General features: G+C 47.3%; 1 protein-coding gene across 5 annotated transcripts in view; it reads left to right on the top strand.

The window, feature by feature from the left end:
* Positions 1 to 9,800, top strand: part of SLC23A2 (solute carrier family 23 member 2) — a 151,697-nt gene extending 141,897 nt beyond the window's left edge. For all 5 annotated transcript variants that reach the window (XM_036244240.1, XM_036244237.1, XM_036244241.1 and 2 more), the window contains 4 exons: positions 3,685 to 3,814; positions 5,279 to 5,416; positions 7,682 to 7,777; positions 9,469 to 9,800. In XM_036244240.1, coding sequence (XP_036100133.1) covers positions 3,685 to 3,814; positions 5,279 to 5,416; positions 7,682 to 7,777; positions 9,469 to 9,701 — 597 coding nt within the window. In that variant the 3' untranslated portion in view covers positions 9,702 to 9,800. The remainder of the gene's footprint in view (positions 1 to 3,684; positions 3,815 to 5,278; positions 5,417 to 7,681; positions 7,778 to 9,468) is intronic.
* The last annotated feature ends 3,212 nt before the right edge of the window (positions 9,801 to 13,012 follow it).

Below are 13,012 nucleotides of genomic sequence, written 5' to 3'. Positions count from 1 at the left end.
AGCTTTTGGAAGAAGAAAGAACCGTTAAGAGTTCTTAACCATAAAAACTATATTCTTGAGAATTATCAATTCTGCATTCTTAGTCCTAGGATTGGTCAGTCAGATGTTAGGAGATTGGAAAGATTAGATTGGTGGCAGGAGGTATGGTAGCACCAGATGTCGGGGGGTCTGGATAACGAGTTCTTCAGGGCGTAATCAGAGGGTTATCTGGAGGTCTGGTATGTGTCCACATGTATATTCAGGCATTGACACAGGACTGGAATATTCAGAAGTTTAAGCTCTCTGGATAATTAGAACAAGAATAGACTTCCTTTAAGTACCTCAGCTGTAGTGCCTGCATATTATTTCTTCATACAACATATTCAATATTTAGCTCAACGTTTATTTCTAGAAGCAGAGCAAACGCCATGTCCCTGGCTGTAGTGTCTTTGGTGGTGTCCAGAGGGAGGTCCTGTCTCCTCCGCTGCACTCCACACTGTGGAAAGCCTTTGGAAAGTCAGAAATGCTGGCCCTCGAGGCTGAGCTGAAGTTCAGAAGGGAGGTGGGCAGTGGGAAAGGAGATGTGAAGGCTCCGTGTCAGCACTGGGAAGCAGGGGTTTATTTTTTTATTTTCTAAATTTTTTTTTAGATTCGAGGAATTTTTTTTTTTTTTTAATCCTCACCCGAGGACATTTTTCCATTTTTTGTTCAGATAGAGTGGGGAGGGAGAGAGACAGAGAGAGACAGAGAGAGACATCGACGTGAAAGGGACACATCGAGTGATTGCCACCCGCACGACCCAACCAGGGCCAGGGACAAACTGCAACGGAGGTACATGCCCTTAGCGGGAACCGAACCTGGGTCTCTCTGGACTGCAGGCCAATGCTCTACTGATGAGCCAAACCAGCCAGGGCTATTTTTAAATATTTTTAATTGACTTTTAGAGAGAGAGGAAGGGAGAGGGGGAAAGAGAAAAACGTCGATGTGAGAGCAAAACATCAGTTGTCTGCCTCCTGCACTGGGGATGGAGCCCGCAACCCGTGCATGTGTCCTGACCCGGAACCAGCCGGCAACCTTGCGGGTTATGGGATGATGCCCAGCCAACCGAGCCGCACCTGCCAGGGAGAGGCACGGCCTTTAGAGCCGTGTGTGGAGCATCAATATAATAGGCAGTTAACATTCGTTGAACACAAGAATGGCTCCATTGCTGTCTGGTTTTTTGTTGGTGTTTTTGACAGCATCTAATGCAGATCATCTAACCCTTCCATGTGTGGTTTCATGTAGGGCTAGGTTTCCGGCATCCCTGGGGCCAGCCCGGCCCTCCCCCTGCACAGCTGCAGGGCTGCCTGACCCTGCTGGGAAGTGGTCTTTGCACAGGTGGTTTCTTCTGCCTGGATGCTCCTCCTCATCCCTCAACAACATCTCTGGGGACCCCTTTCCAACTCTTCAGTGTTTCTTTTTTTTACTTTTTTTTTTTTTTTTTATCCTCACCCGAGGACATTTTTCCATTTTTTGTTCAGATAGAGCGGGAGGGAGAGAGAGGAAGAGAGAGAGAGAGAAACATCGACGTGAAGGGACACATCAAGTGGCTGCCACCCGCACGACCAACCAGGGCCGGGGACAAACTGCAACCGAGGTACGTGCCCTTAGCGGGAACCGAACCCGGGTCTCTCTGTACCGCAGGCCGACGCTCCAACCGCTGAGCCAAACCGGCCAGGGCTCTTCAGTGTTTCTTCCCACTGGGCCCCCACACAGAGTAACAATGGCAACAGGACAAGACTTTCATCATAAGCTTGTGACTTACTCATCTTTGCATCTGCCCCCCGCAGTTTAACAAGGGCTAGTCACATAGTGGGTCCTAAAGTGTTTGCTGAAAAATGGGCCATTTATAAATGAAAGGGTTCCTATCATGTCATACAGCCTAGCATAGGTCATTTCTACTGGATTCCCCAGTTTCCTGACCTTTTTCGCTGCTTCCCTGCCCTTGTTGCTATGTGGGAGGACCCGCAGACTGAAACAGTGGAGGCTGGGCTCCAGTCTCAGCCGTGACTGATCCTGGGGTCCCCAGAGCGGCTGCGGGACGCCCTAGCCCAGCACCGTCCAGCAGAACCTTGTGCAGTAGGGCGGCGTCCTGCACTGTGCGGCCCCAGGTGGGGACCACCAGCCACAGGGGTCTGGGGAAGCTTTCCCTATGTGATGAGTGCGTCTGAGGGCTGGATCTTGAACTTCATTTCACTTCATTTCACTTAAGTGTAAGGAGTCATCTTCGTCTCACTGTAAGTCATGTTAAAGCCCATGAGCGTTCCCCCGAACCTTCCGGAACCTCTCATGTGTCAGAGTATTTTCCTGGGAGAGGCAGCACAGAGTAGGAGCCAGAATGCAGGCTTCTCGAACCCAGTGCCAGCTCCACCTCTCGCTACCTGGGTGTGATGGGCTAGATGGAAGCTTCTAGAAGGCAGACATCAGCTTTAACAGGAAAAGATGAGCCCACATGGAAATGATAGTAAGTGCTGCTGCAGAAACCTAGAGTGGAGGAGGGAGAGGGAGGAACCCAGCCTTGAAATCCAGGAAGGCTCTGCAGAGGAGGTCACATTTGGGTAGTGTTTGAAGGATGTGTCTGGGAGCCAGCCAGGAGGGGGATATGGAAAAGGGTGTTCCAGAGAGACAGGCCCTGGCCTGCCTGGTACACCGAGGGGCAGGCACTGAGCCTCCAGTATGGGGGGTTGGACCTGGTGGGGCAGGGAGCTTGTTGGCGGGCTTGGCTCTGTTGGGAAGAGCTTGAGAAATGTTTTAATTTATGAGCATCTCAGAGGACTTAGGCAGAAGACTGACCTTGCAAATCATATTAGAAAGGTCCCTCTACCATAGGGCAGGGCGGAGAAAGGCCAGAGGCAGCAGGCCCAGGTGAGAGGCTGTCGTGTCTCCTGATGCATGCCAGGTGCTGTTCAAACTATTGTATTCATCGCCTCATGTAATCCTGAAAGCAAAACCTCAGGCTTAGAGATGAGGATCCTGCCACCCGCTGAGGATGAGTAGCGTGCCCGGGTCACATGGATAGAGGTAGAGTGGGGATGCCCGCTAGGCAGTAGGGCTCAAGAATCTGCACTTTGACCTCTAGGCTGTGCCACCTCTAATGGGAAAGATACATGAGGACAGGAGGTTCCAGGAATGTTTGGGGCTTTTATCTGATTCAGGGTACAAGGGAGTTGGAGTTGTTGAGGCTGAAGTGCTATGGGGAGAGAGAACTTGGTGGGTGAAGGGGTGTGCCAGGAACCCAGAAGAGAAGCAGAAGCAAAAGGTAGCTTTTACATTTTGCATTTGAGACCCTAGAAGTTCATCCCAGCCGGTGACTGGGCATTAGAAACCCAGGACCCGAGTGCAGGAGCAGGTCCAGACTAAGGTGACAGCGTCCAGGGCTCAGCGGCAAAGACAAAGTCCTGCTCCACTGCCTCCCCCACTCAAGGGAGATGAGCAACCAGTGGGAATGAGCAAAGGTAGTGGGAATTGTTTTACTCTGGGTGCTTTATAGTAATATATAGTGTTTGTGCATTGAGATCAGTCCTCATTATGAAATGAGAGACTGATTCCTCTTAACTAAACATTTTAAAGTAATCTAGGTTTTGAATGAGAGTTTTGTCACATTTGCCCCAAGGAGCCCGGGGAATTCCTGTTGAACTGAACAACTGTCTCTCCTCTGTCTTGTAGGTCGGCAGCCGCCGGGTGATACAGTACGGGGCCGCCCTCATGCTCGCCTTGGGCATGATCGGGAAGTTCAGCGCCCTCTTCGCCTCCCTTCCGGACCCTGTGCTTGGCGCCCTCTTCTGTACTCTCTTCGGTAAGACTCCATTTCCTTGATGGCGGGCTTCCCTCTCACGTGCCTTTTCTTCCTATTTGCTAACTCTTCATAGGAATTATGGGTTTTTTTGCTAAATCTTTTTGGTAAGCTTGGAGATAACAATACATTTCTATTTTAAAATACAAAAGGATAGCCCAGCTGTTGTGGCTCAGTGGATTGAGCGTCATCCCGTGGACTGAGAGGTCCTGGTTCGATTCCTGGTCAGGGCACATGCCTGGGTTGCGGGCTCAATCCCCAGTGTGGGGCATGCAGGAGGCAACTGATGGATGTATCTCTCTCACATCGATGTTTTTTCCTCTTTCTCCCTTCCTCTCTCTAAAAAAATCAATAAAAACATTTTAAAAAATAAAATACAAAAGGATAGACCTTTAAAACATAAGACCTTACATAAATCTTTGAGTTGAATTTATGTTGAAGGTACAATCAAAGGTAGAATATTTGGTCTAGGAAAAGAAAGATGACATGTAATCTCATTATTTTTTAAAGAATCAATGAAGGCATCATACTTTACATACTTTTATTGATTTTTTTTTAGAGAGAGAGAGAAAGGGAGAGATAGAAACATCGATGTGCGAGAGATACATCAATAGGCTGTGTCCTGCAGGCCCCCTACTGGGGATCGAACCCACAACCCAGGCATGTGCCCTGACTGGGAATGGAACTGGGACGTCTCAGTCCTTGGTATGACGCTCAGTCCACAAAATGACACTGGGCAGGTGACATATAACCTCTTTAATTGGTATTTAATTGGTAAATTAACTCAACCTGTCTTACCCTCTGAATGGGCTGTTTAAAGCAGACCATTTTTGCCTGGCCGGTTTGGCTCAGCAGTTAGAGCGTCGGCCCCGCGGACCGGAGAGTCCTGAGTTCAGTTGCCCCTAAGGGCACATACCTCGGTTGCAGTTTGTCCCTGGCCCTGGTTGGGGTTGTGTGGGTGGCAACCACTCTATGGGCCTCTCTCACATCGATGTTTCTCTCTCCGTCCCTCCCACTCTATCTGAAGATAAATGCAAAAATGTCCTTGGATGCAGATAAAAAATAATAAAACAGACCATTTTTGCAATGGCTCTCTGGTCTCTGTGCCATTTAGTTGTAATCAGGGACCAGATATTCAGGTGAGTTTCCTAATTTAATAGGAATGTTTGCATAGAGGTTTCAAGGGGGAACCAATGTCCTTAGTTTCCTGCTTGGTGTAAAGAAAAGCCTTATGGCCTTACGACAGTGTGATGCTTATGCCCCTGAATAAGCCCAGCAACCAGGTGGCCACATTCTGCCCCCGCCCCCCAACCTGTCACTGCTCTGGTCTTCTGACTTGGTTCTGATGGGACAGAGAAAGGACATTGTGGGGAGTCTGCCTTCGACAGCTGTGAGTCATCTGTCCTCCACACCGTGAGCTCATCCACATGAGTTACTGGAACTTGCTTTCTGACATTTTCTCTCCAGGAATGATCACAGCTGTGGGACTCTCTAATCTGCAGTTCATCGATTTAAATTCTTCCCGGAACCTCTTTGTGCTTGGATTTTCGATCTTCTTTGGGCTCGTCCTTCCAAGTTACCTCAGACAGAACCCTCTGGTCACAGGTAGGGAGAACGGGTCTTGAATCTTGGGGGGAGCTGGGACCAGAGCCACCAATTTATCACGGCTCATCACCAGTCAGAGAGGACTTTGGAACCTCAGGAGTTGTCTTGGTGAATGTCCATCTGTGTATTTCATTTGAATCTCACTCTGCTGCAGTTTGTCTGGAAGCCCTTTGCACTCCTACATGAGCTGGTGTACGTGGAACTAACATGCATGTTAAGGTCCCCCCAGGCCTCTGTGCAAAACCTTTTGATTTCCCAGATTAAGGCTGTATTAAAGTGTATAATTTCTTGAAGCTATATAGACTTTGAAGTACTTGTTTTTCAACAGGGATTATAACTTACTTGAATTCAAGATTAGCCTTTCAGACCCTTTTTTTGTTTTCATTTTAATTCCCCAATGTCATGAGAATGACTAAAGAGGAACCATCTTAAACAGCTATTGCTGCCCAGCTGGTGTGGCTTAATGGACCGAGAGGTCCCAGTTCTATCCCATCAGGGCACTTCCCAGGGTCCCAGGCTCGATCCCCGGTCGGGGTGTGCAGGAGGCAGCTGGTCGATGTTTCTTTCTCTCTGACAAAAAAAAGAAAAAAGAAATAGCTATTGCTGCCTACATTTTATGTAGAATTGGAGGCCATTTTTATGTGTGTATATACATACATTTTTGAGGTGTAATTCACATAATATAAAATTAACCATTTTAAAGCAAACAGTTTGGTGGCATTTTAGTACATGCATAATGTTGTATAACCACCACCTCATATCTAGTTTCTAAAATAATCTCATTACTCAAAAATAAAGTGCTGTGACCATTAGAAAGGTAATTTCTCGTCCCTCTTCTCCCAGCCCTTGGCAGCCAACAGTCTGCTTTCTGTTTCTATGGATTCACCTATTCTGCGTACTTCATATAAATGTGATTTTTTTGTGTCTGGCTTCTTTCACTCAGCGTAATGTTTTTGAGATTCATCCATGTTATAGCATGTGTAAGTATTTCCTTCTTACAGCTAAATAATATTCCATTGTATGTATATATCATAATCTGTTTATCCATTTATTCATTGATGAACATAGGGGTTTTTTTCACCTTTGGACTGTTGTGACGAGTGCTATTAGGAAAATTGATATGGAGTACAGCCTTTTTTTAATTCAATTTTTTAAATTACAGTTTACATTCAATACAATCAGTTCTCATTCTTGGTAGTTCTGTTCCGTGAGCATGGAATGAGCAAATGCTGACCCTTTGCTCCTGTGGGGAGGATGACCGACAGCACTGACCGGTGCCTGCACGAAGCTCACGACACCTGTTTTCTGCAGGGGCACATCCAGCCTTCTTGCAATTAGGACACTAGGCAGACCTTCAGCACAACACTGGGGGCCATTTTAATCAGCAAAATCACCAACAAAAACACAGAAATGCAAAAAAAAAAAAAAAGTGGTACTGAATAGACTGCTAAAGGACAGGTGTTTACAGTACCAGCTGAAACAAGACGGCTGGGTGTCACCTGCTTGACCTCAGCTGGGGACACGGTGCTGGGCAGCAGGTTTTTCACTGCTCTGCACATGTCCACGGATGGCTGTGAGTGGACCACGAGTAATCATTTTGGCTTTACACATAAGTTTTAGTATGCAGGCTGATTCACCGGTACAGAATTGGCCAGTAGTGAGGATTGGCTGTATTGGTTTGAGGAACTGTTTTCAGTTATTTTGGGTATACACCTGGGAGGAGAATTGCTGGTTCATGTTTTAAATAGAAAAGGGATGTGAACTTCTAATAGCAAGGAGATTCTTACTGCTTTTGACATTTTTATATGTCGTGTTCATGTGAGGACATTTTTATAAATCTGTTTATTCGTAATTAAAAGCTAAGCACAAATTAGGAACCCAGGATTCTGAAAACTTTGATTTGATTACAGGCACCACAACTATTTTTGTTGTCTTAATATTCACTTTCTAATTTTATCAGCCTTACACAGCCATCTTCTATATTGATTTTTTAAAAATCTGCAAACAGCAGCCCCCCAGTGGCTTCATCTTTCATTGCAGGGTGACTTCACTCTATTAGATGTATGGTCTGGGCACCATTGTTAGGGATTTTCCTTTCATCGCTGTTGAAGGTACTGACAGTAGTTGAAAACATTACTACACGTGAACAACAGCAGTGTACATCGTGCGCTGCGCGGACTAGCGACTAGTGCCCACCCCAGTGCTCCCTCCAGGGCGAGGGCAGACCTGGCTGGCAATGACTCCATCGCGATGTTCTGTTTCTAGGGATAACTGGAGTCGATCAAGTGTTGAACGTTCTTCTCACAACTGCTATGTTTGTCGGAGGCTGTGTGGCTTTTATTTTGGACAACACCATCCCAGGTATGTGGTATACAGGAGATGTGCTTATTACTTTATGGGAATTGCTTTTTTGTCAAATAAGTATAGGAAGCAGAAAGAGTGAGTTAGTTCAAAGCCATCCTTGGCCCAAGCTGTCTTTTCTAAAGTCATTACGATGACACTTCCAGCGTTCTTTTATGAATCAGTTTTTTGCTAATAAACATGTTGGTTTGTGTTCCTCCTTGCTGAGCTACTTTTCAGAGAGAGTGGGTAAATGCCCTGCGTGTGGGGAAGCGGCAGTGGGTGCCTTGGGCACACTCCAGCCTGCTGCCCTCCCTGCACAGCCTTGGCCAGCGCCCTGCAGTTTGGTTTCATTGACTAGTTCACACCTGCTCCGAGCCTGCTGGTAGCAGCCTCTGTACTTCTCCTGCTTGGGAGCCTGTCCTTTGAATGAGTCCTTCCTAAAGCAGGCGCCAGCCAACTGAGACCAAATGCCATGAGCACAGTGGGCACAGGCTGCTGCCAGGGTCAGCACAGGTAGGGAGGCAGCATTTCTCCAACACCCATAACCCTTATTTCTCAGCCGGGCAATGCCAAGTGTTGGGTGGACTAGGATGTGACGTGGGCTTTGCCTTGTGGCCTTCCAGCTTCCCACAGGGGGCTACTGGGTACCATTGTAAAATGCCACAGACACACTAGTAGAGTCACCTGCCATCAAGGGAGGGTGAAGCTTATTCCTGAACTTGAAGGTCTTATAGAGATCTTCCCCACCAAAAAACCTCAATCAAGTGGTTGCTGGAGAGACCCAAATGAACACATCTGGCAGACGGAATCACGTGTATGAATTAGATGGAAGGTGTTAGATTTATGAGGGTCAATAACTAACACCCTCTTTCTCTCCTAAGTCAGAACTCATTGAGGGGAGAGGCATAGGAGTCAGAGAGATGGAAGTTAGTCAGTTTTGTTACTATAACACCAATGTAAGAAAAGAATGAGGATCCTAAATATTGCACCATAGATTAGAGCTCATCCCAGGCTCGGGCACAGTATTGTAATGTATCTTGTTGTAGCTGAGAGCAGGAGCTGCCGAGAGAGCCTTCTCCCTGACTCTGTCAGGGTACAGAGTGGCCCAGAGTGCTAACCTGTGGGAGTTCATCCTCACAGGAGCACAGCACGTGGGGAGTACGTGACAAGTGCAGCACGCACACGCACACACACGCAAGCAGTATAAAACTTGGTATGTCTGGATTTGGGTGGGTTGCCACGACCAGTGCCTTGATGAAGGCATTGTATATGGTGTAACAAGTATTCTGGACCCCATTTTACAAAATCAGATTTGCATTTTAGAGAGGTTTTTTGTTTTTGTTTTTGCACAGTATTTGAGAACAGGTTTGGGGGAGGGCATGGTGAGACAAGACAGGACAGCCAGTTAAGAGACTGATTAAATGACCCTGGAAAGCAATGACATGGCCTGGGTCAAACCTCAACAGTAAAAATTGCAGTAAAAATATGCATCACAGGGAAGGGCAGGGAGGAGGCAAAGGCAGCAAGAGACCCTTTGAACGTGGAGCACGAGGAAAATGATGAAATAGCAAGTCTTAGATTTCTGGTTCAGGCACCTGGACAGCTGAGTGCCACCGAGTGTGCTTTGCTGTCGTCCGGCGGGTTTGATCTCTGGGACAGCAAGTTGGACTCTGACATTCCGTTACTTTGTTCTGATGTGTGTTCCCTAGGTACTCCAGAGGAAAGAGGAATCCGGAAGTGGAAGAAGGGCGTAGGCAAAGGCAGCAAGTCGCTTGATGGCATGGAATCCTACAATCTGCCATTTGGCATGAACGTTATTAAAAAATACAGATGCTTCAGCTACTTACCTATCAGCCCAACCTTTGTGGGGTACACGTGGAAAGGCCTCAGGAAGAGCGCAAACAGCCGGAGTTCGGACGAGGACTCACAGGCCACAGTATAGCTGTAGCTTGCCCTGTGGCCTGGCCACAGTGAGGCATGAATCTGTAGTTTCTCGCTGAGTAACAAGCAGTAACATATATGTTTGTATATCTGCATTCACACTCTGCACCCCAGAGCTAAGACAGATTGCAAATAGCTTTTTTTGTTGTGGGTGGTGATTGTGTCTAATATGGTGTCTTGCCTATCTCCTTATTTAAACCCTGACCCCTTGCCCTTGAGAATGTCCACTGCTGGCTGTGGTCACTGAACTTGAAGTTCCTGTCCTGTGGGAATAGATGTTTAAAATCCACAGAGGTTCCTTGTTTTCTGACCCCTTCCCTGACCCCATGCTAGCTTTCTTACAAGCCGCCTCCAGGGCCAGGGGCTTTCTGTCCTGGAAGCACCTGTCCCTGCTTGGTTTTGGTTTGGTTTGTTTTTTGTTTTGTTTTTTTTTACCTCGGCCTGAACCACAAAGATCTCCTGTGGTTAAGGAGCACCTGTGTCCTTGCATTGTCATAACTGGTCAAATGCGCGCCTATGTTCCCTCATACTCAGGTGGAGGAGGCCACTGACCTGGTTGAAAACAGGGACATGGTTGCCCTGTGCCCGATCTGTGCTTGGTAAGGTCTGTACACACAGTATTAGGATGGAAATTTGTTTGGGGGATTGAAGTCAGGATCTGAGTCTCACCTGCTCTGTCTCGGAGCCACCCTGGCCCAGGCTGGCCCAGCACGCTTCACACTGGCCTTTTTCACTACTAGCTGAGACCCTCTCTGGTGGAGCTCGCTCCTGGTGGTGCGACGGGTATAGAGGCCCCATGGGGCGCCCACCAGATGTTTATGGGAGTCGTGGCTCTGCTGCCATGTGGGTGTCAGTCATTGTCACATGTGTCTGTGAATACAAGATTTTACTTCTATTTCATGTTATTAACTGTAGCAGGCTTTTGAAATCAGTGTTTTCCATGTGACCCTCTTACCTTGCATCCTAATGACTTGTGCCCCACCTGCTCTCTCCCATGAAAGAAAGAACCCGCGCTTGTAAAGCTGTGGACACCATCAGGGAAGCTTGTTGTCATGGCTTTTGAAGGCCAGTAACCATGATTGTGGTTGTGTTTTGTATTGCTTGATGCCATGGAAGTGTAAATACTGTAATGCCTAATCTATTTATCAAAACCAACTCCTGGACCAGAAACCGTGGGTTATGTTGTACGTGAATTTGTTGAGTGAAGAAGGGAAGCCAGGACAGATAGATAGCTGTCCTTCGAGTGGTCCAGCTGGTACATCCATCACTGCAGCTCTGCTGCAAGTCGTTTCTGGCAGTTAAGGCTGAAGAAGGACCATCTGTGGGCTGCCATGTGCATGTCCACTGGGCCTTGATTTGGCAAAGGGGAAGATTGGACCCCCTGGTCCCATATTGCTGTTCTTGTTTAAGTTATTGCAGAAGGTGGGGTGAGAAGGGCAGCCGCAGGTCCCTGCTGTTGAGTTCTAATTAAATAACACTAAATTCTTTCTGGGGAGTGGGGAATAAAAAAGACTTCTGCTTAATTGGGTTTGGAAATTTTCAGCCAAGGGAAAAGTCTGAGACATGAAGTGGTGAGCTGGCTTCATGAGATCACAGTTCAAAGTGTTCGCCGACCTGGGTGAGGCTTGGGCCGCAGGGGGTGTTGCTGTCTCAGCCTCGTGTCCACAGGGTGCATTTCCTGCGCCCCAGGGTGCCTCTGCTTCACCCGGCGGGGGTGTCTTTGGCATTATTGTATCACTGCAGCCCCCTTGACTCCTGAAAAGTTGGGAACTTCAGGGCTTGTTCTGGCAAAAACTCTTCAGAGCCACTTCATTGTTTTGCCAAGACCTTGTTGCAGATTAAGTAAAGAATTTAGATTGTAAATTACGTTTAATTTTGTATGTTACTTTTTGTTGAGTGTATTTGATGCCTAGTTTCTTTTGGAGCACACTCCTTAACAATTTCTGTCCCTTCAGCCTGATTTGTAAGCCGAGGCCCACAGCCTCTGACACAGTTGCTCTCAGTTCCTTCTGTTTGTATTTTTGCTCAGCATCTAAACTTCTGAGCTTTGAAAAATGGGGAAAACTTCTGTACCTCCCAAAGATTTGCATTGTTCTAGCTCTGTAGGTAAGCAGAAGGACCAAATATCCAAATAAAAGCGTCTGAACCATCAGGAATTTAGAAACAAACAAGTTCCCTTCAACTTAACTTGACCGGGCACATCCAAGAAACCACTCCCTTCTAAAACCCCTAGTTGGGTCAGGTTTTATTTGGAGGTTTCAAATCTGTAAGCATTCATATGTGGAGGGATATCATATGTGGAAGGACGTGTGCAAGCATTCATGTATGGAGGGATGTCATGTGGAAGGACGTGTGCAAGCATTCGTGTGTGGAGGGATGTCATGTGGAAGGACGTGTGCAAGCATTCATATGTGGAGGGATGTCATGTGGAAGGACGTGCAAGCATTCATATGTGGAGGGATATCATATGTGGAAGGACTGTGCAAGCATTTGTGTGTGGAGGGATGTCATGTGGAAGGATGTGTGCAAGCATTCATGTGTGGAGGGATGTCATGTGGAAGGACGTGTGCAAGCATTCATGTGTGGAGGGATGTCATGTGGAAGGACGTGTGCAAGCATTCGTGTGTGGAGGGATGTCATGTGGAAGGATGTGTGTAAGCATTCATGTATGGAGGGATGTCATGTGGAAGGACGTGTGCAAGCATTCATGTGTGGAGGGATGTCATGTGGAAGGACGTGTGCAAGCATTCGTGTGTGGAGGGATGTCATGTGGAAGGATGTGTGTAAGCATTCATGTGTTGAGGGATGTCATATGGAAGGACGTGTGCAAGCATTCATGTGTGGAGGGATGTCATGTGGAAGGACGTGTGCAAGCATTCATGTGTGGAGGGATGTCATGTGGAAGGACGTGTGCAAGCATTCATGTGTGGAGGGATGTCATGTGGAAGGACGTGTGCAAGCATTCATGTGTGGAGGGAAGCCCTGTGCACACACCTCCTGTTGGAAAGAGGGCTTTTAGCCTTCTTGTTCCATTGAGGCCAACTTAGAGTCTATCCAAGAGAGGGAGTGGAGGATGGGGGCAGGATGTGGGAAGGGAAGAGGGCAGCCTGACTAGAGGCCCCATTGAATCTGGTACTTTCTGCACAGCCTGTGAAAATCACCTTTGCTTGAGTGTTTGGATCCTCAGGATAACTAATAAATCTCACACATGCAGCACACACCAACCATTTTAGGAAGTGATCCTTCCTCTAGAAAATATGCAACAGAATGAGTCTAATTGAGAAAAATGTATTCATCTGCTTCTTGGGTTTA

Source organism: Molossus molossus, unplaced genomic scaffold (genome assembly GCF_014108415.1).
Source record: "Molossus molossus isolate mMolMol1 unplaced genomic scaffold, mMolMol1.p scaffold_m16_p_6, whole genome shotgun sequence".
Taxonomy (NCBI): Eukaryota; Metazoa; Chordata; class Mammalia; order Chiroptera; family Molossidae; genus Molossus; species Molossus molossus.
The sequence above is the reverse complement of the archived record's forward strand: the minus strand, read 5'-3'. Positions and strand labels throughout refer to the sequence as shown.